This window comes from Lycium barbarum, chromosome 1 (genome assembly GCF_019175385.1).
Source record: "Lycium barbarum isolate Lr01 chromosome 1, ASM1917538v2, whole genome shotgun sequence".
NCBI lineage: Eukaryota > Viridiplantae > Streptophyta > Magnoliopsida > Solanales > Solanaceae > Lycium > Lycium barbarum.
The window spans coordinates 125585710-125612478 of NC_083337.1; the positions used below are offsets into that span (position 1 = coordinate 125585710).

Here is a 26769-nt window from a genome sequence, read left to right on the forward strand (position 1 = left end):
GGTTGCTAACAAGGAGTACATCCGTAAACTGGGCGTTAACGCACGAAGTCGGATTCACAATCAAATGGATGTCAATGATAGGACATACTCTCGCAGGTGCTCTACGTGTAAGGAGTTTGGCCATGATAAGAGTTTGTGTAGCCTACGAGGCCATGGTGGTGCAAGTACGTCTCGTAGTGGGAGAACCTCTCGTAGTGGAAGAGTGTCTCGTACTTGAAGTATTATTTTAAATATTTTGTTATTGTAAAGAATGATGTATATTTTTTTATGGTAATGAATTATTTTGAACCTCTCGTATTGGACGAATTATTTTTTAATATAATATTTTTATTTGTACATTCGAAATAAAGTAATGCCTTGACTAAATAATAAAACACTTAAATCAAAACTTCATAAAATAAAACACTTAAACCTAAAGATAGCAAGATTCAAACAAACAAAATTTATTTCGTGGCACTTTACAACCCCTAAAACACCGATCCAAACATTTAGGTATACTTGATGTAATGACCCGACATTATTGTCCGCAAAAAAAGATATCAAGTTGTATATAAAATATTGATATTTCGGAGTTTTGAAACATGACTAATCTTTGATCAAAATATGGAAAAAACGTGAATTTGAGAACTTTAAAATTGTACAAAAAAAATATAACCTCTATTGCGCACTAATTTAGCGTGCAAAGGGTAGTTTGGTTATTTTTTTTTACTGAGTTATTTTGGTATCCGAACCCACTTTTTGGGTCATTTAAGTTGCGGACTCGTAGTAGTAGTACGTAGTTACATTAGTTATTGACTATTGTTGTATTACGGTTCACCATCTATTCTTGGATATTGATCAATGGGAGAGTATGAGAGGTTTGAGGAAGATATTAAAGTAGAGGCAAATATAAAATCCCACACGAGTGTTTCCCTTCAAGGTTCAGCTAGTACATACTACTTATGTATTTTCTTCTCCGCACAGCAGCAACTAAATGAAATGAAACCGATCTTTTAGCATCACCTTCATATTAAAGCAATTGCTTTTTCCATAAACATCTTTATTTGCTGTGATAAACCGATCTTTTCATTCCAATTTTAATTGTCTGGTGGCTATCATTTAGGTGTAAAGAAAATCGGATATAAAATTTAGATTTATTATTTTCTAACCGGATTAAATGTGTATAGGGCATGAGTTGGCTGGTTAAATGGGTTTGGGTTGGGTTGAATTAAAATGTTTTGATGAGTTAAGTAGATAAACTTATTATTAAAAAAAATAGAATTTTATGTGAAATGGAGTGCCAACTAGGAGAGAAGGAGGGTTTTGTGTGTTTAATATATTCTGAGGAAAGTAGTGATAGTTGGGTGATATTCTAATCCTAAAACAAACAAAAGTGATGTTAATAGGCAATTCTTAATACATGAGTGACCTTTTAGTGAATTTATTCTAAAAATGCACCTATCTGAAATTAAATTGACAAATTCCTTCTCCAGCATTGGATGGAAAAAAAACGAAGTCTTTTGAAATTAAGTGCCCCAAATGGCCATGGATATTTTTCATTTTTTTCCGGAAAATTTTTCGGATGTTTGGACATAAAATTATTACTCCCCTGTCTCAAAATAGTTGTCTTATTTTTCATTTACACGCCCTTAATAAGGGAAGCATTTTGACTTTTTTACCCACTTAAAATATTGCATCATGTTATATGTCCTCAATAATTATAATTATTACTCTGTATATCTATGCCAACTCCATCGATGATGTACTCCCTCTTAATTGATGTAAGGGTAAAATCGGAGAAAGCTAATTAATTTAATCTTGTTTTTTAAAAATGACAAGTATTTTGAGGCGTATATTTGTAGTAAGGACGACAAGTATAATGTGACGGCGGGAATACAATTTTTCGGAATTGGAAAAACTCCAAACAACTATTCATAATTTTCACTCCAAGACACTCACAAAAATCTAAAAATAATTCCAATTTATATTCATGTCCAAACGCAACTTTAAATTTCAGATACCATTTTCACCTTCAAATCAAATACTATTTTTTCTTTCTTTTTCAAATTTCCCAACTTTTATGTCCAAACACCCACTAAGGTTCCAATATGTTCATATAAACCAGAAATGCTAATTACCGAAAGGATGTTTCCTAATTTTCCCAGAGATTGTAAATTTGTGAGTAATCATTGTATTTTATGCTAAGAAGTCGGTCTAAAAAAATATTGTATCTGCTTTACTGCGCGACATCAACTGAACACTATCAAACCACACTATTAATCGACGTGCAATGAGGTTAGCTGAATTTACTGTGCACTACTCCAACCTCGGTTGGATCTTGCCTAAGTTTTAGGATTACAATTCGGAGGATATTCAGAAGTAAATTTTATCTGGTCATTCAATGTTAAATGTATCACATAAAAGTTATTTTCTTTTATTTTGTTATATCAAAGTGGTCCAATCTAAAATTTATCACATAATAAGTCATTTTCTATTTTTTTAAGTATTTGGACCGATCTAAATATTGTGTATAGGTTTGTCCCAAGGTAAACACTCTGTACTAGGTTTAGTACCAAGCTAAATATTGTGTACTAGGTTTATTCCCAAGTAAATATTGTACTAGGTTTAAAACCAAGCTAAATAATGTGTACTAGGGTCATTCAGAATGCAAACCAATTTTTACAAGGAAAAAAGGTCAAATTCATCTTTAAACTACGAAATGATCTAAATTTATCTCTGAACTTTGAAAAAGAGTCATTGTTCCGGCAACATTGGTATTCTTCAACACCATAACCTCCAACGACAATGCCTGGCGTTGAAGGGGAAAAGGTCAAATTCATCTTTAAACTAAGCTAAATAATGTGTACTAGGGTTATTCAGAATACAAAACCAATTTTTACAAGGAAAAAAGGTCAGATTCGTCTTTAAACTACGCGAAATGATCTAAATTTATCTCTGAACTTTGAAAATGAGTCACTGTTCCGGCGGTAGCAATATTGGTATTCTTCAACACCAGAACCTCCAACAATAATGCATCTATCCCCCAATCTCAAAATGACTGCTCTCAAGCTTCATTTCATCCTAAATGAAATTCAAACAATGAACAATTGCACCAGCAAGTTGAATTTCTATCACTGCCAGGACTTCATCGATACAACTCCATCACTAATCCTTCTGAGATCATCAATAGGCATTGCCAAAACTTCACATCCTCCTCCTATCGTTAAAACAAACCAAATACACAATATAACCTCTGAATCATTTGCATCAATATTTTGTGATCAAGAAAGGACAAACTTGACCCATTTTCTTTTATCCGCAAGAAACTCAAGGTTTCCTAAATTAAGTTGATTAGTGAGTTTCAATTAATCTTAAAATGGATTCATCGAAGAAATGTCTCATTTAGCAAAGAAGCAACTCGAAAGAAGTGTAACAAACGAGAGTTGTTGAGAATTTGCCACTGTAGACTCTAATCTCATGTCCCATTGTTTGCTTCAACTTATGGCTACCTCAGACCAAAAACTACAAACAAATAAAGACAAGTTAACTTTTTTTTTTTTTTTTTTACCGTTGAAATTTTGTTTTTATAGTGGAAAAAAAAGTCCGCTTACTCATAAACGAACTTTGAAGTAATATATCGACACAAGTACAATGTCCTTGCTCGCTCTTAAAAGGAAAAAGGGTTAAAAATACCCCTCAACTTTGAGAAATAGAGCAAAATTGCCCTTGTTTAAACTTTGGTCTCAAATTTGCCCTCCATTTACTTTGATCCTAACTATACCCTTATCATGAGTAGACTGTTTCACATTTTCCCTTCGAAACCAACAGATTCTTTTACTTTAAATCAACCGTTTTATTTAGGGTCAAAAATTTATTGGACTTCTATTTCTAAAACAAGGCGAGTAAGAAAAAAATCATTTTTTGTCAAAAAATTACCTACCGAAGGTCTTTTTTTTTTCTTAATTATTTTGAAAAACCTACCACCGGAGGCAGTTTTTTTGAAATATTTTTCTTTAAATTAAAACAATAACGATCGAGCTCGGTCAATTTGCAGTTTTCCAGTTCTTTACCATAAAAAAAAAATAGACTTGAAAGGTCGGTTTTGTTAAAAAATATTTAGTTTTAAACCAACCTTCGTAGATCGATTTATTCGGTCTTTTTTTTTTGGAGGTCGATTTTTTGCTCTTTTCTTAGTAGTGCAAGTCTTTTTTTTCCCTAACTGCTACATAAACAAATTCCAGTTTTTTTTTTTATTTGAGAAGCATCTATAATTATAAACATCATATAAAAAATTGCATAAAAAACATTTGATCAGAAACATATGAGGTCGGAAAGAAAGCAAAAAAATAAAAATAAAAACAAACGTGAAGGAGGGTTTGGAGGAGAGACAGAGTTAGATGTAAAATTTGGAGAAAAACAGTGCATATAGATTATAGTGTTTTTGTTTTTCTTTTTTAACTCTTAGAAAAAGTCAAAAATAGCTAAAAAGAATTGGTAACCTGCAATAGAAGGTAAATTTACTTGATAGTGTAAAAATTGTTATATACTGACCGTGCACAAAACTTAAACTCATAAAAAAATGGTAAAAAAAAAAGAAAAAAGGAAATTGGAAGTATGTTAGGTTTGAGAGGAAAGATGAGCTAGTCCAGTCATGATAAGTGTATATTGGGACCAAACGGAGGGCAAATTTGTTCTATTTCCCATGGTTGGAGGGTAAATCTGTATCAATCCACTAATGATCAAGGCATATTTGAGACCAAAGTTAAAATCAGGGCAAATTTGCTCTATTTCTCATAGTTTGAGGGGCATTTTTGACCCTTTTCCCCTCATTATATTATCTTTTATCAATAAATTTGGGGACACTATATAGTACCTTAAAATATATTGTGGTATCAATGATCTACCCTGCAATATTGTAGATATACTTCTCGTAGATCAAGCATATCTGGCACCAGTTGGCAAGATCACTAAATTGACTAGTCTCAACGATCTTAGCTTCTTTGTTTCGCGGGGCAGGAAGTGAACCACCCATCCTTATTGGTATAAAGAGATGAGTGATAAATTTTTATCATAATCGTGTCAACTGATATATGAAGTTATACACTTGAATTAGTTATAGCAATTAGTTAGGACTAAAAAATCCTTGTGGTTTTCTTTTCTATTTACATGTGCGGGACGGGGGAATGGAGCTGCAGCAGGACATTTTGGCTAAAAATAGTACTAATTAAAGCTCAAGGAACCATGAATTACATCAGATACAACTTCCATACATGTATGACATGTACAATTGACTGCCTCTTTAGTCTTCCACTATTCACAAGGCAAAGGAATAAGTTCCATAATGCACAAAACTGTCCCAAAACTAGGACTATGAACTAGACCTGGCCTTTCAGAACTACAACTTGCGGGACTAAGGGCAGCCAAGAAGGTGAAAGGAAGAATACATCAACAGATTGGGCACCTAATGGGCCTTGAAACCAAAATCATACTAATCTTTACACGGTAACTTGCACTAGGAGATCCTTCGCTATATCTGCAAGCAGATTTTCTAAAGGAGCTAATAACACAAAAGCTTGTACAAAACAAGGCATACTCTCAACGTAACGAAGTGCGCCGATCTGATTATCTGAAACACAATGAAGTGAAGTAATCAGAAGATTACCGGTGAAGTACTAGAGAAGAACAATTAGAAAGAACATTATTGTTAATTCATGATTGGAATCAATGATGTTCCCTCTAGAAGCATTCCCACATGAGAATACAAGACATAATTCTATTTAACTCAACAGGCAGCAAAAGTCAGCAGAACTGAAAGATTAATTCGTTGCTTATGTGTGACAATGCGTTAGTAGCTAAGTTCTAGAAAGTAAATGAACCCACGGTACGCACACAACAATAAGAACCTGATAATGTTATTATTTTGCTATCATGACTAGTCTGTTCAATCTGACTGTCGTATGACTGGAACTCCCCACAATCCATCAATGATTGAAATAAGGAATACATCAATTTAACACCGAAAGACTCACTAGAACCCTAAGGAAATTACAAAAGAATGACCAGGCAATATCTTGATACGACAATGGATCGAGTTGGGGTTTCGAAAGGATAACCAAATCTCTTAATTAGTTAAGACTTCCCACATTAACAAAAAGTTCATAATTCCAGCATGAAGAGGCCATGTGGAGGGCTCAACTTTTCTGGTGATCTTTAAGATTTATGAACGAGTTTCATAGTTTTTTTTTTAAACAGGTAAGATACTGTTAGCACAAATACAAAGTATTATATGAACGAGTTCCATATTTGGGATCAGGGGTTAATGTTTACATGACAGAATGGTTCTCACCCTCCTGGATCATGGAAAAGTCTATGAGTTATGAATTATCTCGAGTATATAATCAAAGAATTTGATTTTAATAAACTCAAGGCTATCCAACAAATCGCTAGACTTTCACTTGAGAAACAATAAAAATAAGACACGAGACAGTAAACAGATGAAGGCAAAACATCAAATTGAGCAGAATATACAGAAAATTACCTCAATCAAGCAGGTTGAAGATTTTCCTCCAGAATCAAATATCAAGGACAGCTATACTTTACAAGTACATCCTAATTAATTTAGGCATGCAGATGCTTCAGAGACAAACTGTGATGAGATACTTGAGGACAGAAGTGTTCCACGAAAACCTTCTTCGTTACTTTGTGCCTCCATTTTCTGACCAGAAAGCTCATCTGCAAAGAAAGTACATAAATAAATATAATTCATTAGGCGCAAATCTAATCTAGTTCTTACTTCAGCAAAAGACTGAATTTGGTCAGGGGAAACTCGGGGGCATGGGACATTGGCTGATCTTACCCGAAACAAGAGGTTTTCATGTGGACTGGTTTAATAAAATGTGAAACTAGTTGGATGTTGTACATTAATCTGATTAGTCATCCTGCAACAATGCAGATATATCATATGATGCAATGCATACCCTTCCATACGCAAAGTGTTTGTTATGGATTGTTAATGTTAATTATTAGACCTTGACATTATAATTATAATCTATCTATATATAATAAGAGAGGCAAAATGCTGTCAGGACGCCAAGTGTAATCACCATTAAATGCCAAGTGTCAAAACTATTTTAAAATTAAAAAATCAAAAAAAAAAAATGCCAATTCAGAAAAGTTTGGACTTTTCAAATTTAACGACAGTGTTGGAGAAGTTTCATGAACGTGTAAAAAGGAAGTTGAACTTTTAAATGTAAATCTCACAACTTGAACAGCAACATCGAAATTAAAGGGAGTAAGTTTCATGCCAATTCCATTGTCTCATGAACCTCTTTCCGCCTCCATTTCTTTTGTTGGTGTATGACTTTATTTTCATTTTTCAGTTTGCGAATTCGAAAGTGTTACGGAGTAAAAGGAGGAGAACGAAGACTCAGAATTTATCACCACGGATCAAAGATCAGAACAAAGTGGGGATCGGACAAATAGAACTACTAAGGTTAGTTATAGCAAATTGATTGAAAATTCTGAAAAGATCAAGATCTCCTTTCCATTTCCTAAATTGATTATTTAATATGATTATTATGTTTTGCCCTCTTTCATCAGTTCCTCAACAAACTGCGGTGGAAACCAAGAGGTTTGAGATGCTATTATTATGTTATGCTATTGTTCTATCTCAACACGTCTCTTATAGGTTTGAATAATTCAGGTATCAACTATAATGAAATTAATACTAACTTCCGGAAGTTTGAGACTGCTATATTATCAAAAGGGATAAATCTGAGATTGATGGGCGATAGCAGAAGGAGTTATATTAACAAATTGTGTATTTTGTTCTGGATAAATATTTCAAGGCTTAGTTTGTTTTTGTGTTGTTTCAAATCATAATTTCTAATTTGCTAAATCTGAGAATAAAAATAAAACAATGACAAATTATATGTGGCTTTGTTATGAAATCACATAAACATTAAGAACGTTGTGTCTCCAAAGTCATCAAAGCCATTTGAAGTTTCAAAGATTTATCTTTAATAACCTGTTCCGCTAAATTATCAAAAAAGATTCACATAATTTTTTCAAAGTTATGTTTCATATTGTTATAATTTTTCTTTTTTATGTTGCTCTTTTCATTGTTTTGACATTTGATGTAGATTTGTACACGAATAAACAGTTGTAGATATTAATTATTTGTTCTTCTATCGAACAAATTGTATAACCTCTTAACCTATTTTATATATATATATAATAGGAGAGGTGCAAGCAATATGGTTAAGCCGTGGTAATCTAATAACAAGCCACTTGGCAATTTTAAGACAAAGTTAATGAGAATTAGGACAAAGTTAATAAGAATTAATAATTATATTTTTAGAATTTGAATGAAAGATAAAAATCAATTTGCAAGATTAGAATAGTTTCCAACTCTATTCAAATTCAAAATACAGATGTTCATCACTTCTCTTTTTTTTTTTCCCCCATTATCTTTTATCTCAAATCATCTATATAATAAATAAATAAATAATCTATATAAAAAATATTTTGCATTGAGGTTAAGCTAATTGGGCGTTAAGAAAAAGCCACTTGACAATTTTTTTTTTAATAAGAATTAGGACAACATTATAATAATTATCATGAAAATTTTGAATTGATAGCTGAAAGAGATAATTCATAAACTTTTAGGTTGTCTCTACTGTATTCCAAATGGTTTTTTCCATTATTTCACGCGTAAAATTGCAGCTTTCGATGTCTTTAGTCTTAGTTTCCGTTTCTAACTGTTAACACTTTGGTAAGTTGGTTTCTTAACAATCAAGATGTGTTGTTTATGACTAAAAGTTGGTCTTTGAAGATGTTAAGTCTGCTTAATTTTGGTTTTAGCATAGGTGGTTATCTTTTGGCTAAAAAAGAAAGCATTCTGTCCAGTTAGATTTTTTTCTGTCCAGTTAGATTTTTGAACTAACCTTGCTGCACATTTTTGGTCGAATATCCAAAAATTTATTACAATTTGATGATCATTTGGATGGATAATTAGTTTAGCAAGGAAAGAGTTGATACTGTTGGTGTAGGAAAGGGTCGGAAAGTGAAGGGGATATGGAGCTGGAAGAGGATTTTTTTGGACTAACCTTGCTGCACATTTTTTGTGGTTCGTATGAGACTTTTATTGCAATTTAATGGTCATTAGGATGGGATAATCATATTCCAGTTCCAGCCCATCTTAGTATAGTCCATTTTGAGAATGAAAGTTTTGTTCTTTTTTACTGACCGGTGTAACAGTTTTATTTGAATGTATGAAGAGAATTTTGTTTATAGACTTAAATTGTTTGTGACTGTTGTTTTCAGTACATTTTGAGAGGATCATTTGATTGAATGAACTATATCAGGTTTGTAGTGAAGTTATAGTCGTGTTATGTCCACTTGCAGATGAAATTATGTTCTTTTCACTGACTGTTGTAACAGTTTATTTGAATGTACGAGGAATTTTGTTTCTAGACTTAAAGCAGTTACTTTGCTAATGCCTTATCGATAGTCCTGTTATTCGAAGCTGAAAAGTATAAACTTTTGAATTAGGGGGTATGTTACACACCCTTTAAACTGTATTGAACCAAGTGCGTGATCGGTATGTGTATTCGTGGAATTGTTCAAAATACGTGGTAAGAACCCGTGTACACCGCTAAACTAACCTTATAAGGCCCAGATAACATAGATTAGGCCATTAGGTATTGTTTTATCTGAGCCGCCACATCGTTTGAGGAAGAAAACAGCAGATGGGTTTACTTTATATATAGAAGAGGAGTTGGTATCGGGAGGTCTAATGCTGGAGGTACTAAGCTTTGCCCTCTTAATTGTGATTGTTGTTTTGGGTGAATTTTGATGGGATCATTTGATTAAAAAAGGAAATTTCAGTTTGTAGTGAAGTTGTAGTCGCGTCATGTCTGTATAGTATGAAATAAAGTTATCTTCATTAGCTATAATATATGTTGTTAATTTTCCTTGATTCTTACATAAGAGCTTGAAGTGTAGACTATTGGGATCTCAAGGTGACATTGATTTATGCCGAAAGAGAGGAAAGCATGTGAAGTAACTCTAAATAACAAACTATGAACTAGGATGGAGTACAAAATAAGGAAGGAGGAGGGAAGAACGATGGTATCTTACCCTACGATTTTGAAATGCACTAAATATGTCAATGGGATATAATAAGAATACTTTTTCCGTATAAAAATGTCTAAAGTAATTGCAATCGTGATATGATATTAAGTGTTAACGTCAATTTAGCTTTTGATATATAAATTTTTTATTTAAGTACACGTCATTAATGACCCTAAATTTAGAATATTAATAGTTACATTTATTATATCATACAAAAAAGTTAATATTCTTTTATGTTTAATTTCCTTTGAGATCCGCCGTGCATCGCGTGGGTTTGAATACTAGTTATAATAATAATAATAAAACACAATGCAACAATAACCTATACACAACAAATCCAATATAATTGTAAGAATAACCTATACACAACAGATCCAATATAATTGTAAGAATAACCTATACACAACAGATCCAATATAATTGTAAGAATACTACATACTTGTACCATTTCATGAAACTCATGTGCAATATTACGTTATCAAATACATAATATAAAACTCCAAAATGTGTACTAGTTGATATTAAAGGGAGATTAGATGACAGACTTGCAATTTTTAGAAATGAATGAGGAGAAGATTTGTCGATGACATAGTATTAAGTGACGAGACGCATGGTGGAGTTAACACTAGGTTGGAAGTTTGGCGACAGGCCCTAGAGTCTAAAGGTTTCAGGTTAAGCAGGACTAAATAAAAGTACCTGGACTGTAAGTTTAGTGACGTAACGCACGAGGCGGAGGTGGAAGTGAAGATTGATGCACAAGTCATATCCAAGAGAGGAAGTATCTTGGGTCCATATTTCAAGGAAACAGGGAGATTGACGAGGATGTCGCACATCGTATTGGAGCGGGGTGGGTGAAATGGATGCTCTCTTTCGAGGTTTAGGATGCTCAGATGGATGTGTGGGCATACTAGGAGAGATGTGATTAGGAACGAAGTTATTCCGGGCAAGGTGAGAGTGGCCTCTGTTGCGGACAAAATGAGGGAAAGGAGACTGAGATGGTTTGGGCATGTGAAGAGGAGGTGTGAGGATGCACCGATAAGAAGGTGTGAGAGGTTGGCTATCGTACGAGTTAAGAGAGGTAAAGGTAGGCCAAAGAAGAACTGGGGGGAGGTGATTAGACAGGACATGATACAACTTCAGCTTACTGAGGACATGACCCTAGATAGGGAAGTGTGGAGGTCGAGAATTAGGGTAGAAGGGTAGTAGGTAGTCGAGTGATGTCGCACCATCGGTGGGAGAAATAGGGGCTAGCCCCCTCTACACGTATCCTTAGTAGTAGTAGTATTTACTAATCGTGTAGTTGTCTATTCTTTGATGTGTATCAATATCTATTGCGCTTTTGCTTTGTGCCTTGCTATTTTGTTGTCATATCTGTTATGTGTCTACATCAAATTCCTTTTCCTTTTCCTTTCTTTTCTTTTCTTTTCTCTCCTTTCGAGCTGAGGGTCTTTAGGAAACAACCTCTCTACCCCAAAAAGTAGAGGTAAGGTCCGCATACATCCTACCCACCCCAGACCCACTTGTGGGATTACACTGGGTAGGTTGTTGTTTGTTGTTTGTTTAATGAGGAGAAGATTGAATGGAGAAATGTAAAAGTTGGTAAAGAATGTCATTTTAAGATATAAGATTTTTGAAGTCCATCTAGAAAATCATGACATTCCATTTGGCATTGCAGTATTACCTGCAATATCTCGATGCTCATGAATCTCAGAATCTGTCACCCATAGTACATCTCCAGGGAATATATTCAGATCAGCAAGGCAAGCAGATTCACCATCAATTACCAGAGAACCTTTGTGAAGTACCTGATTTTCCTTGACTATCTGTAAATTAAAAAGAGATAAATTCATCTACCAATCAAAAGGGAGAAGTCCATAGAAAGAGACTATTTTGTGAGGTGAGTAAATTGCCATCAACCCCAAAGCACAAAAGTGCAAGCGAAAAAGATCATCACTGGATCATATATCTGTTATTTAAACAAATAACTCTACAAGCACAACGATAAAACTGTTTTCTTATGTCAAGATACGATGTTACATGTCAAAAGCAAAATTACATACCACAACAAGTAAATACAGAGACTATTATCAGAATGTTAGATATGAACCAAAAACCAAAAGAACTAAGGTATAAGCCAGAAAAACTCTCTCCATCTAAAGACATAAATAATGAACCATGTTATCTTGTATTGTATGATTTGGCCTTTTGTCATCTGACATGCCTGGGATTTGAAGTTCAGTCGTGTGAAGATTAACAGGATGCAATTAGGCCAAGGCACCTGAATTTTCTTTTCCAAATCAGTTTTCTCAAATTGATTCCAAATTAATTAAGAAACAATTTATCATATAATCTTGAAGTTTCTAAAGCATCAATAAGGCATTCCTAAAAGGCATAACCGTTTTATACCATTATTTCACGCTAGTATTTTCTTGATACTGAATCCACCAATGTGAAAGAATAGCCGTTCGAAGTACGGCTAGAGGAGTGTTGCGATTGATTGACTGCCAGCGTAAAAACAATCGAACTCTTGATATTTTTAAACCACTATTCCCTTTACAAGACAATGCCCATCTGAAAAACTTAAAAAATTTTAAAATCATCTACTACCAAACTAGCATTACCAAAAAAAGGGCTCCCCTCATAAACAAGTAAGTCAGCCAAGGAAAATAAATAAGAATAGAATATGTTCAAAAAGAAAAAGTGGCTATACCCCAAAAGCTTCCCATATCATCATCTTCAGCTGGTAGACAGATGTGGACCCAGAAACATTCAAGTTTACTGAGTTTCCAAATGCTGTCTTCCTGGAACGCTTTGAGGTCCGTCGATTTGGTTCCAGGCTGTTCACTGATGCTTCTAGAACTGATTTTGGAGGTTCCTTGCCACGAATGAAGCACACACATATATCCTCATTGGAATAGTTGAGTTTCCTCATTAATTCACAGCTTTTCCTTTCAGCAATGCACTCCTCACAAACCTGGAAATTATGAACATTAGATTTCTCATCCATATTCAATAGAAACTCAAAAAGCTTCTTTTTGAGCCTTCAGCAGATGCACAGAATAACTCCCGGATGGACCTCATTATTTTTCTCTGCTGATGTCAGCATGCTCAAAGGGATGTTCAAGTATCATGCAAAGTGCTTGCGTTGGATTGACATTTTAGACAAACTATGCGACAGGATTTCTACAACATGGAGGCAAAACCTATGATATTTGATATTCTAGTTCTTCCGATCTTCTCAACTATGACAAAGCCCTTTAAATCCTAGGTACATGACGGACTTCCTTCAGTGATAAGAAAGCCCGAACTCAACTCTGGAATCATAATGATGAAAGGTACAACATTAAAGTCATTTGCAGAGCATTACATTTCAATTCATTGTAAATCCATAAAGTCCAGGATATCCCGACACAAACTACAGGTCATTACTTTAGCAACTCTCGGCCTGAGTTGTTGAAATGATTCAATAGCAGCCATTAGACAATTACTTATTCTGGTCACTCCCCACCACATAGCTGCCATTAGACATGTACTTATTCTGGTTGCTCCACAACACAAGGAGAAGTTATGGTAAGAGATGATCTAGACCTAGTTACATTTGCCTTACTCTCCAGCTTATAAAAAATACAGCACAAAAGTTTTTTTTTTTTTTTATAATCAAGGATCTCCTAAGGCCAGCACCGCGCAGTTGGAACTTATTGGAAAATCAATCTGTCCCTCTACCCATGTCCACTTAAATACCAGGCTTTAGTTGTGGCAGGGTTCAAACCCGTGACATGCACCTAACACACTCATCACGCGCTGCGCTCTTACTACTAGACCAAAGCCCTGAGGGCAGAATACATATTTTTCAAGGATATAACTAGCAGAAATTAGGTGTACCTGGGAACTTTTACCTAAATTTATTTTATAGCTCAATAAATTATGTCCAGGTTTAATGAAAGATACAAGAAGAATAAACAAATTTACCTCTGGTGAAACCTTAATGATGAGTTTTCTAGACTCAGCCCCAGCATTCGCTTCATCGTTCGAAGTCATATGCTCCTCAGAAATTGCCATATCTTCAGTAGATCCAAGGAAATCATTCCCCAAGCAATCAATTTCAGCTGTAATTCCTTTTGCCTCTGTACCACCCCAATCTTCACAAAATAACTTCCAATCATTGTCGGTGATAATTGTCAATGTCTCTGTCTAAAATCCATAGCCAGAAATAAAGTATTCAGCAAAGAGAATAAGAATAAAAGCCAGAAGTGGAAGAACATGAACATAAAGAAAAAAGGAGGAAACAAGAATACGGACCTGCTTAATGGTATATGGAGGTAATAAAATCAGTCATGACTTAATATGCCTGAATAATATTATAATTTCTTTATGGAAATACTATGTTCATAAGTTATTGTAATAGACTTTGAAATGAGTAAAAACAAGCTGGACTGACACTATCATGTTTAAGTTACTTTAAGACAAACAAGAATTTGAAAATACATTATATACTTACAGCAGGTGACTTCTGGAAAATACTTTCACGTTTCCAAGCCAGATCAGGAGGCCTTTCAAGAAGTCTTGAATGCTGTTCACAAGAACCATGGCTTAGCACGAAAGTTGTTTCTTTACATTTCCTAAAACAATATTTCAATAAACTATAGAGCATTATCTTTCAGAAGAACTTAATGGACATTTTATAAGCATTTCAAACTTTTAGACGTACAGAAAGCAATCAGTTTGTCCAACTAAACACACAAGGAATCGTAACTTCCTCTACGTAGAAAATACCTAAATGCATGAAGCATGTGTAGAGCGCCTCTAGATGAAATATACGGTTGAAAACTATACCTTTTCACACATCAGCAAATGAATGACGGCATCCAAACTTTCAGGTTCAGCACAAGCAGCACTTTTGCCACTTGCATTAGAGTAGCTTTTCCATTTAGACAGCCAAGAAGATGGTAACATGTAGTATCTGATACCAGGAAAAATTTGTATGCTTTTACCCATTGCTAATCTCTCATGACTTTTCCGTTGCTTGAGCTTGAACTCCCTGTATCATATAAATACAGTAAGCAACTAGGCAATTCTAACTCCACTACTTTAATAAGTTGATATGGGACCTTAGTGTATCTTCTAAGCATGCAACTTCAGTGAGTTGAATGCTGCATTGAGTACAGGGCTCAGAGTCTGAAAAGAAAGTTGAACAGCCCACAGAGTCATCGGGTTTTACTGCCATAGCTATCTCACGAATAAAATTCCAAAGACTCTCAGGTATTAGCACACGTCTGGCACCAGAAGCTTGTTCAGGCATCAGCTGTCCATGAGGACACCTTATTGAAGCTGTTGGTCCAGCATCAGCTTCACAAGGAGAGTCTACATTTTTCCTTCGGAGCCACTGCTGTAACCTGCGGAGGAACCATATGGATATCAATGGTATCTAATAAAAAGAGACTGAGATGAGTTGAGAACATAGGAAACACAAGATGATGCAACTGCCTCATTGCATGAATAGCTTCAACATCATACACAAGCAAACATCTTCCGTTAGCAAATTGGTGGATTTCTTGAAATTTTGATCAAGACAGTAAATGATAGATCAATTAAATGGAATAATGTACAAAATTAAAGAAGTTATGACATGCTGTGAGTGTTTAACATTTAGTGATACCGAAAGGTAATAACAACAACATACCCAGTGAAATCCCACAATGTGGGGTTAGTGATAAAGAAAGGTAGTGAAAATTAAGCCAGACTTAACGCAGACTTAACACGCCGTATGTTATGCCAGAAGTTGTTCTTAGAAAGGTCATACCAAATCGTATTGTACCATTTATTATAGGAAGTAACTAGAGGATGCAGGTTACGTTGACTGTTTAATGTATTATTGCATCACTAGAGAGAGTATTCTTGATATACTCGTTTTCACACGTAACAACTAATAACACTTTATCAAACAACTTAACTTAGCACGAAGATAGTGACGATAATCCCACATCAGACACATCTATACAAGTTTAAAACAAGGATACATTACGTAGACGTACCATGGCTTTGATATGTAGTACGACTTCTCATCTGGACAATCCCCCGCAAGTGCTGCTTCTGCAAGTTCTTTCATTAATGTTCTTCGATCCCGGTAGTTATCTGCACGAGCCATTGACTGAGCCACTTCAAAGAGGCAGTCAATGCAGTGATCATCCTTGCCCAGCGTTGGTCCTCCGCCGTACTGGATTTGCAAGCATCAGATCAATATCAGGAACAAATAGACTGAAAGCTAGCAAAGGAGAATACCACGGAAATCATAAAGCATAGATATTATTTGAAGTCCTGAAAAGCAATCAGCAGTTACAGAGTAATGGTTGTTGAAGTTATCACAAAACACTCAAAATGCTTAAGCATAACAGTAAAGATCTTATTTTGTAACATAATACCTTAGAGAATAACATGGTCCAAGCTTCACAAGACAGCCGCTTCATAGAGCCAACCTTTGAAACTGGTACTTTCCCATGTGTGCATTGTATGGAAGTGTTATCAATGATTCTGTAATACAGCAAAAGCAACTAATGACAACAAAATAGGTCTTTTACCAAAGAAATTGTATGGTTCATGATTTAGTTATACTGAGAATTATAGCAAACAGATTGTTACGCGGAGCAGCGAATAGTAAAACATAACTTGTTATGCGACGTACAGTAATATGTACATTGTTACGTAATGTTGGCGATACCAAAGTCAAGAATTAGCTTACAGGTACTTTTGACGTTTTAGGTACACTTAATTCATATATTTACTCATAACGAAAACATACTCTTATTTCGATATTTCTAATACATATTCTTATTTCACATTCAATCTTGCACAAACAATATAGATTTCCGCATAAGCTATACAAATACCCCCTATATCCGAATTTATATGTACTTTCCTTTAAGTCCCAAAAAGAATAATATCTTTCTATTTTTATAAACAATTTAACTTTAACTTCCGATTTCAGTGATTTCACCCATAATGTGATGATTTGTAGCCACATAAATATCTACTGCTTGTTTACAAGTTTCAAAATTCTTTCTTAAACCAATGCATAGTCAAACTGCATCACATTAATTGGGATGCACGGAGAAGCATTTATGCCAAAAATTAAATATTGTTTTTAGTAACGCAAACTTTATACTGAAAACCAATTATTGTATTGGGAACTCTCAATTTATGCTAGATTAGTCTCCTATATGGGAAAACAAAGAAGCTCTTAAGACAAAGTAGCTACGCAACATTTAGCATTTCTCCTACATACCAAGCAAGAACAGCACCAACCAAATACAGAATAGTCCTTATTGATCAAATCTGATGACTGAAACCTCAATCAGCAACCACGACCATTGCAGGTGGGCTCACACTGAGTATTGTAACTGGGGTTTGAACCTAAGCTCTCCAGATTGTTACTCTTAGGATGTGTTTGGTATGAAGAAAAATTTTTCCTAGAAAATGTTTTCTTGGAGAATAAATGGTTTTTTATTTATTTTCTCAGGTTTTGTAAGTAGCAAAAAATATTGTCTCAAGCATTTATATAAAATCTAGGCAAACACTATGGAGGTGCGGGTGCGGGTACGGGTAGGAGTGTGGGAGTGGTGGAGGTGGAGGTGGGGCTACAAGGGGTTGGGGTGGGATTGGGTGTGTTGGAGGATGGGGAGGAATGAAATGCTACTTATGGAACGGTTTTCCCTACTTCCACTAGGGAAGTCATTTTCCTTATTTTTAAGGAACTTATTTTCCTAGAGAAAATGTTTTCCAAAAAATTTGACCCACCAAACATGACAAAATTGAAACTCCATACCAAACACATCCTTAATTACTCAACTACTCATTACTCAAAGATCCTTGTAGAACTAAGCACAAGTAAAACTATCTGACAAACGACAACAGAATTCATATAAATGGAAGGAAAAGTTCCGTGAAGGAAGAAATTATATTTTATCCACTACCTTATAAAGATTTATTCTATGAGATGAAAAGGAAAAGGAAGAGCCATTCTAGGAATTGAAACTTACGATGGCATGATGTTGTCCGCCCATTGACGCAGCCAGTCCATAGATATCCAAAAATAAGATTTCTCAGCTGATTGGACTGCAGCTTTAGATAGGATTGAACGTACCTCCTGCCTCCGCTCCGTGATGCAGTTCAGCTCAGACTCCTTCTTCGCTTTGTATTGCTCACATGAGTCAACATATGAGTCATTCAATTTTTCCACCTCCTCATAGAGGTGGGATGGAAGATGACTATCAGCTTCCGAAGATGTAAAAGTCTTTTTTTCTGCTTTATCACCACTAGAGTCAATTGACATTTTATCACCATTCTTTGGACGTCTAAGGACATACATCAGCATATAAGCATCACAAGACGAGAAGGTCTTCACTTCAGTGAAATCGGTATTTGAGGCTTGCCACTCCCCAGCATCAGGCCCATTTCCATTCTCAATAATTACATCAGAAGAGGAGTGCTCAAGTTGCTCAGTTTGAGAAGGTTTGACAGCAGACTGTGAAGAACCTTTACCAAATGGCCGACAGCCTAAATTTGAAACATTTTCGTCATCAAACTCCCACCACTGCTGTGTATTCTCATTTTTAATATGGGCTACATAGTGGCCACTATTTGCAGCAGAACCTTTGTGGATCAGTACAGCTGATAAGTCATATATTAGTTCTGATTGGAAATGCTCAGATATCCTCCATGTCATATTCAGCTCTTCAGGAAAACAAAATGCAGATGTGATTTTCTTCCTCGTTGTAGTCTAGGAAAATAATGTACGTATCAGATAGAGCCAACAAAAAGAACAGATCAAAAACATCTAACAAACAAATGAATAAATCAACTTCAGCTGGAATATTGGTATTGAAGCAAAATCATTTCAAGAGTCACTTTCTTACTAATAGATGATTATTCTAATCTTTTTCACTATTCAACTCAAAACTAATATATATGTACTAAAATTTAGGGACTGGGAGGGGTACAACAACTACTACAAGCACAATTGCGCCTCAGTCCGAAACAAGTTGGTCGGCCATATGAATTCCTAATGACCATGTTTCTCCATTTAAATTCATGTCAAGCCAACATTATACAAAATAAAAGTAAAAATAAGAAGTAATACAAGTTCTCTATACTTTTTTATTTTATTATCTTTTTATTTTTTGAAAATAGAAGTTCTCTATATTTTCTATTGGCATATTAATCTCAGATAGGCTAATAAAACTCATAGAAAGCATAAGACCTAAAATAAATGTACTAACATAACTACATATTTTCTACTAAGTGGTATCTCCAATATAGTTCTTTTTCTTCCATTGCGGGAGCTTGGAAGGGTAAAAGCATTTACAAATTATTTCAAATCAAGAGCCCGCTAGAGTCTCTAAATGTTAAATTGCCAAAGTCCAACATCTCAAACTTCATGGAAGTCATCAAGCATGTATTTCATCAACTACAACATAGAATTATGACCAAGCAGAAGAAGAGAGTCCACTGCACATACAGGTATAAAAATGCTGCAATAAAGCTCTACATTGAGATAAGGAATTTAAGAAATTTCCCGCCATGACAAACGAACTTACAATTCCCAGCAGAGAGAAAAAAGGGTTCATGCCGGAGCAATGATAGATTCATTACCAACCTTCAAGAATATTATGGTATATCACAACAACAACAATAACAACATACCCAGTGTAGTCCCACAAGTGGGGTCTGGGGAGGGTAGAGTGTACACAGACCTTACCCCTACCTTAGTAGGTAGGGAGGCTGTTTGCAATAGACCCTCGCGTGAAAGAATGCTTATCAAAGTAGTTCAGAAAGCATGGCAAATAGAAAGAAAAGCATAACAAATAATAAGGAAAGTGTGACAAAGCATCCTGCAAAAGTGACAGTAATAACAGCAAAAGAATACAATAACCGCAGTAGAAGAAACACTGATAGTAACAGAAATCAAAGAACAAGAGAATAATACTACTACTGTTACTGGAAACTAGGTATCAGTAGTAATAATCGCATGTAGCAACTTCCCTATGTGGTCTTAAAAGTGGACTAGCATGTATCAGTGAGACACTTTAAGCAATTTACATACATTTGGAAGGAAAATGCATCGTTTGAGCTGGAAATTCAGGACTGCAGGCAGAGAGCGCAGTTTAATGCTACGAGTAGCATCAACTCGGGTGGCACATGAATCACAATAATATTGATTATCTCCTTGAAGCTCCTCTACGTTAAGATAGTCGTCCAGACTCTCATCTAAACTCTTCAAACCCTTGACATTCAACTCCAGCTCATAGAAGTCTTCAATTTTTGATGAAGCTTCAGATTCATTTCCACATTTTGAACACCTATAGATTAATTAGGCACAAAACACCAATAAATTAACTTTTAGGATCTTCTAGTTCTAACAACTCCAAAACGTAGAGGCAGAATTAAGCACAACAAATTAAATAAACAAATTGCTTCAAATGTACAAGTAAAAAAAACTCCGACATAACAAAGGTGGCAGTCATATCACATATGATAGATCTGATGAACCCTGATCTTGAGAAGAATACAACCAAAGAGAATCAAGGATGACAAGTTCTTGACAAGAGATGTACATCATTCAAGGTGACCTTGATGTGCAGTTAGCATTTGCATTGCATTAGAAAGGAGGACAATGGAGGCATCACAATGTAATGCAACAAAAAGTTCTTCCCGTGCTAGCTGGGTGACTAGTAATTCCTTGTTTTCTTTTCCAATAAGGGGCCAGACACACTTATTGGTGTCCATGCACATGCAGTCAATATGTTTTCAAATGACCAACCAACTATTCAAGCCCTGTTTACATCCAAGAATATAGCCACAGAGAAATCTGTTTGATAAAATTGATTAAAGGGCCGCCTAACTAGGAAAGTTGGGTGGACTGGACAGGGAATAAGCTCCAAATCACACAATCAATTGAACTAAACGCAAGTATCAGCCAACAGCTTCTTATACCTATAACTTATAAGCAATTGAGACAATGCATTATACTGGTTAATAGTAACAATCTGAAAAGCTTATCCTAAAGAAGTAATAGAAGATGTAAGACATGAATTTAGGAGACTTTAAAGCTAGTAACTTGGTATGAAGATGCTATTCTATTTTGTCTTTGACAAGATAGGTCAGGCTCATGGATAAATTTCTCCATTGTACAACTTGCCAGATGACAAAAACTTCCTATGTAGCTAGATATCAGAGTAGCTAATCTTATCAGATCTTTTCGATAAAGTAGCTTTTTGATCAGATTCTAATAAATAATCTTAACAGATCTTTTCACCTTTGAAAGTTCTTTCTTGGGCAAAATCCTTACTTGGACAAGTAGCTTTAATCAAATGAACCAGTTTACTTTTGCAAAGTTCTACAAATTGGCTATATTCTTCAACAGAGTGGAGACATTTTTCTAAAGTGTGAGCTCTTGATATGATGTATTAAGATTATGTTCTGCTTTCATCTTTAGTTCAATATTCAGTCACAAGAGTGATTTGAACCCCTTTTGTTGGTGATCCAGCATGAATACACTAAAAACCGCATGCAATAGTCAGAGATCTCCCTTTGCCTTTAACCTACAAATAATTGAAACCGAAAATTTGTTGTTGCATTACCATTTCAGTTTAAAAAGAAGGGAGATAAGATTACTTGTATTAAGTTCGAGGAAAATTTTCTTATAAATTTGTGATTGCACCAGAAATCCAAAATACAATGAAAGGCACTACAGATTCGTCCCTTCTCCATTCCGAAGTTTTAACGCTTCGTAACAGAAAATCACAGGAAAATATTATGCGTGCCCACCACAGCTCATGATCTAGAAAAAGAAAAAGACAAAAAAAAAATTCAACTTATTGGGCGCCTATATCAAAAATAAAGTAAAGAACAGAAAATCCTGGAGTCATGAAAGGGTTCATGTAATTGGTCTAAAATGTCAAAAATATCAATATTTAGCGACAGCTTTAGTATTGTTATTTAAGTCTAGACTTACGTAGTCACATGTGACACACCTCCGCGGAAAAGATCTTGCACAATTGTTCTGGCCTTCAACACGCTAGACCTACTTAGACATCGCTCAAGAAGAGAGAAGAGCAAGGTCAAAAACTCATGACTATCTTGCTGAACGCCATTATCTAGCTCCAGAGTTTGGATAAATGGAGCAGAATCAACAAAAGCCATTTTGTACAAATGTAACTTTGCAAACAGTCGTGCTAGTTGGTCTAACACAGGTTGTTGTTTCAAAACATCTGGTTCAATAGAGAATACACCCTCCCTGAATGACTTATTCATATACAGGCACTGCAGGATACTGTTAGCATAGCATGTCGCACCCAGATTTGTCAACCCGGCAGGTGTCTCTGGGGATGCACGACGATCATCTGAAGGATCAGGACCAAGAGCATTGACCACTTCAGATGTCTTCTGCCATAACCCAGATTTGCGACTACCATTTGGTGGTGGAATCAATCCACAAAAGCAATTGGGATTATCTTTGGTGTTGACACGACATCCTTGGCAGGCAGGCTTCCATATCATGTACAGCTGATTAATATCATCTTCCGTCACCAGGGTGGTAGATAGAACATTTCTGCAAAGTAGACAACATAAAATACCAACTGATAAATACAAATAAACTAACAAAGACGCAAAAGAGAGATAATAAATAAGTTGGGTTATCCTTGAAAGACATTATAATGTCACCTAGGTCCAGCATTCAAATATTCAGATATTAAAGTATTTATCTTGCTCCAAAAGAAAGTAAAAGAGCATAACATGTTGAAGTAGAAATTATATACTTGAGTTAGGGGCTTACTGGAAAATAAGAATTGGGTATAATTGTTTATTTTTATTTTTTTATGAAGATGATAAAAGTGGTAAGAGGATGAACCCCTCGGCTCAATAATTGAGCTACCCAGAACTTCTTCAATTGTTTGCATCTTACGAAACTGAGAAACTACAAGAAGTTGGATTTCCTACTGTCTGTCAATCCCCTACCACAACCAACAAAAAAAAAAAAGAAGAAGAAGAAGAAGAAGAAGCTATCTACTTGCTTTACTGAAAATCAGGAAACATAATTTCGCAGGAAGGACCTCCTCTGATCGTTTAGATAAAAGAATAAACCTGTCCTGTTCTTTCAGGGAAATAGTCAAATGCAGGGGAAAAAATCAACCATCACGGATTGCCTCCACATCTTTCTGTGGGGGAAAATGTGGTTTGCTTTATCTTTTTTCCTCCATGCTAAGGATTACATTTCTATCTATAAAAGGCTGTAAAGGCAAATTATCATCTTTTTGTCTTCAGCTAGGTGCATCACCTCTGTTAATCCCGGACAACATCTTTTTCTCTCAATAATTACAACCTCAAATGCTATGAGACCTTATTATCTAACTTAATAGATTTTAAGAAACATCAGCACGGGATGATCTTATTTGCACCTTTTCACATTGATCACCAAAAACAGGGCCTGATCATGAATCTTGGTTAGAAACTAGGATTACTCAATTGAACTCTTTTCGATTCTTTAATCTTTGTGACTACACTCCGTTATTATCAACAAAATTATTACTTTGAGCATTGATCTAGCAAGAGTTTTGAAATTTGTTTAACAGAATTAAAAACGGCTCTTAACTCAACTGCATTCTATTTAGATAAAGTAATTACTTATTGATGTTGCGGGAAACTCCCTGGAAGAAGCAAACCCTATATTTTGATTCAATATGTTGTACTAATTCTTTTTATTTATTTTTTTATGACAAGGGAACCCGCAGCCGCTACCCTTTGGGTGCGCACAGGGTAAACCCGCTCCTGTACAATAGCCCGCAAACCACACAAGAGATATAACCCGCACTAGGAAAGCCTTGAGCGACGAGCTCGACCCAGAAGGTAAATCCCCTACTTTCGTAGGCAGGGGGTTTCGAACCTGAGACATCCATTATGAAAGCCCCATGCTCAACAAACTGAGCCGCCCTTGCGGGTACTAATTCTTTTTATTAACCTCAATATGAAATGACAAAAATAGCATATACTTTTAAAATGAAGAAGATACTGTTGATTCATTTCTAGATCTTATCGATACCTTGTTGATTTAGTATCGTCTACTCGAATTAGATTCGAATGAGATGTAAGACAAGCCATGTGTGCATTTGTTTGCTTTCAGATACTCTATACGAGACAAGGTATAGAGTACTATCAATTAATTTTCAATTGTGGATACGTATGTATCCAAGATACTGAAACGGCTACCATTATTGGTATCAAACCAATAACGATTCGTAAAAGCTAAATCTTCTAATTGATAATTAGGCCAAAGAAAGAACTTAAATTTAATTAATTCATTTTTCCATTTATAAAGAGGTTTCCTTTCATCCAAAAATTGACTCCAATCTTTTACATTGGTTTCGTTGCAAAATACAGAATTTCTATCGACACCATTCCGATTCAGAGAATTACAAAAAAACTTCGAATTCTCAACCTCAAACTGCAACATTAAATCAGCAGATTCCTCCTCCACCAAGAAAGAAAATCTGAATGAAAAGTACTGCTATAAAACTAGAAAAACCTTTTATACCCAAAAGAGAAACAAGACAAAATAGTTACTCCAACTTGCTCAAGGAACACATTGAAAACTCAATAAAAAATTCAGCACAATGTAATTGAGCATAAATAAATTTGTACTACATCCACAAAACAAGACAACAACAATTAATATGAGCATAATTCACCTGAAAAAAAACAGAAAATCCTTTTTATACCCAAAATAGTTACTCCAACTTGCTCAAGAACACGCAAGGAAAACGTAGCAAACTCAATCAAAAAATCAGTACAATGTAATTAAGCATAAATAAATTTGTCTATATATCCACAAAACAACAACAATTAAAATGAGAATAATTCACCTGAAAAAAAAAGCCTTTTATACCAAAAATAGTTACTCCAACTTGCTAAAACGTCGCAAACTCGATCAAAGATCAGTACAACAACAATTGAGCATAAATAAGTTTCTCACATATCCAGAAAAACATAACAACAACAATAAAAATGAGAATAAATTTACCTGAAAATTTCCGAAGCCACATCAGCATAATCATCAGGTCTATTCCTTTTATTTTTACTGCGAGTATTAGGCCTATGATGCCCCATTTTCACCACAGTAAAATCAAAAATCAATCGGCACAAAATCGGTAATTCAGTTTCAATTCTTCTGATCAACAATAAAATCGTTCTAATTTCACTGAATTTATTCTAAAACGCCGAGAAATGATGAGTTTTCGAGTGAATCGAAAATCATTAAACTTGAGAATTGAAGTTCGATTCTTTTGTTCGTACTTGAGAGTTTTGCGAGTTTTTATATTTAGGGTTTTTTAAATATATTTTTATTTGATGAGGGGAAGTCTTTCCAGTTTCCTAATTTGTTTTTTTTTTCGGTGGTTTTAGGAGGGAAAGGTAAAATATTGATACTGAATTGGGCGCCTTATCTCAGGTTTCGTTAAACACAAGTTTATTGGGAGTAATAAAGAAAATTACATCACATCATTCTTGTATCGTAGTAAAACTTATGATTCACGCTTTAAATTAATTTTGGGATATTTCACCATATCCAGCCTACCAAAGCACCTAACGACTATAAGGGCTGATTTGGTACGATGGATAAGGTAAAAATAGTCCTGGGATAAAAATTTAGTGCCGTCTTATCTCATGTTTGATTGGAATAAAATCTCGGAATAATTAATGCCGGGGTTATTTATCCCGGGATTATACTGTTATTTTATCCCACATTAAGATAACAATTTCGGGATAACTAATCCTGGGATTAGTTACCCTAGGATAACTTGTTTTCTAACCAACGAGCCCTTCAGGAATCAACAACTTTCTCTTCTGAAACACTATATCCTTTACAGTTAATCAGCATTTGATAGATTATCCAACCTCGAGTCATCTTACTTATGGGGGTTCGGTTCGTTAGCTGATATTTGTTTAGTCATTCAGATAGGGATTGGCGTTTTTTAGCTATGCATTATACACCTCATGTGAATTTAGGGGAAATGGCAAGTTGTTGGAGAATCACTCTTCGGACCTAGAATTGAGTGATACGCAAAGTTCTTTTGAATTCTTAAAATGGTGAACACAGAAAGTTGCTCTGTATATTTCTTTCCCTGATTGAACGTGTATGTTATGTTTTAGACCGTCCTAAATGATATTCATTTTCTTGAATAATATAGATCTTTTGAATATATTATGCTGTAAAATAAAATTCATGCAGGCTCAATTAAGATACAGAACATTATAAAAGTAAAATGTTATGTAGGTGCCATTAGTTATTTGTGATAAGCTCTGTCGTAACAATGTGCTTAATTTACTCTTATGTAGTGCTCCTCAGTCTTTGGCTTTACCGATATTTGAGTGTCTTGATTTAGCTTAATTCAATTATTTTCTAGAGATAGGCATTTGTAATGTTACCCATCCCAGCTAGTTCTTCCACTTGAATACCTTTTTAAAATTAATGATGAAAAAGAAAAAAATTATTAGAGTTAATTTACTTAACTATGGGGTAACCACAACAATGTATCAATGGAATTGTTGCCTCTAGCTGAAATGTTAAATATTTTGAGTTTTTTCTGGATTTAAATTTTGAATTAGATT

At 34.9% G+C, this 26769-nt stretch overlaps 1 protein-coding gene across 4 annotated transcripts; it reads right to left on the bottom strand.

The window, feature by feature from the left end:
• Positions 1-5203: 5203 nt before the first annotated feature.
• LOC132637467 (ubiquitin carboxyl-terminal hydrolase 26) lies at positions 5204-25595 on the bottom strand. Of its 4 annotated transcripts, none has more exons than XM_060354547.1 (14): positions 25184-25588; positions 22121-22717; positions 20210-20465; positions 18147-18886; positions 16533-16641; positions 16146-16327; positions 15222-15506; positions 14947-15151; positions 14612-14683; positions 14083-14304; positions 12824-13087; positions 11795-11936; positions 6518-6711; positions 5204-5605 (listed from the first exon to the last, which is right to left on the bottom strand). In XM_060354547.1, exons 1-13 carry the CDS (start codon positions 25267-25269, stop codon positions 6593-6595), a joined length of 3279 nt encoding a protein of 1092 aa, XP_060210530.1. In that variant the 5' UTR covers positions 25270-25588; the 3' UTR covers positions 5204-5605; positions 6518-6592. The 4 variants fall into 4 exon arrangements, with proteins under 4 accessions (XP_060210530.1, XP_060210535.1, XP_060210536.1 ...); XM_060354552.1 differs by lacking the exon at positions 5204-5605 and adding an exon at positions 6836-6917 and having other exon boundaries at positions 6573-6711; positions 25184-25591; XM_060354553.1 differs by lacking the exons at positions 5204-5605; positions 6518-6711; positions 11795-11936 and adding an exon at positions 12530-12684 and having other exon boundaries at positions 25184-25592.
• Between the last annotated feature and the right edge of the window lie 1174 nt (positions 25596-26769).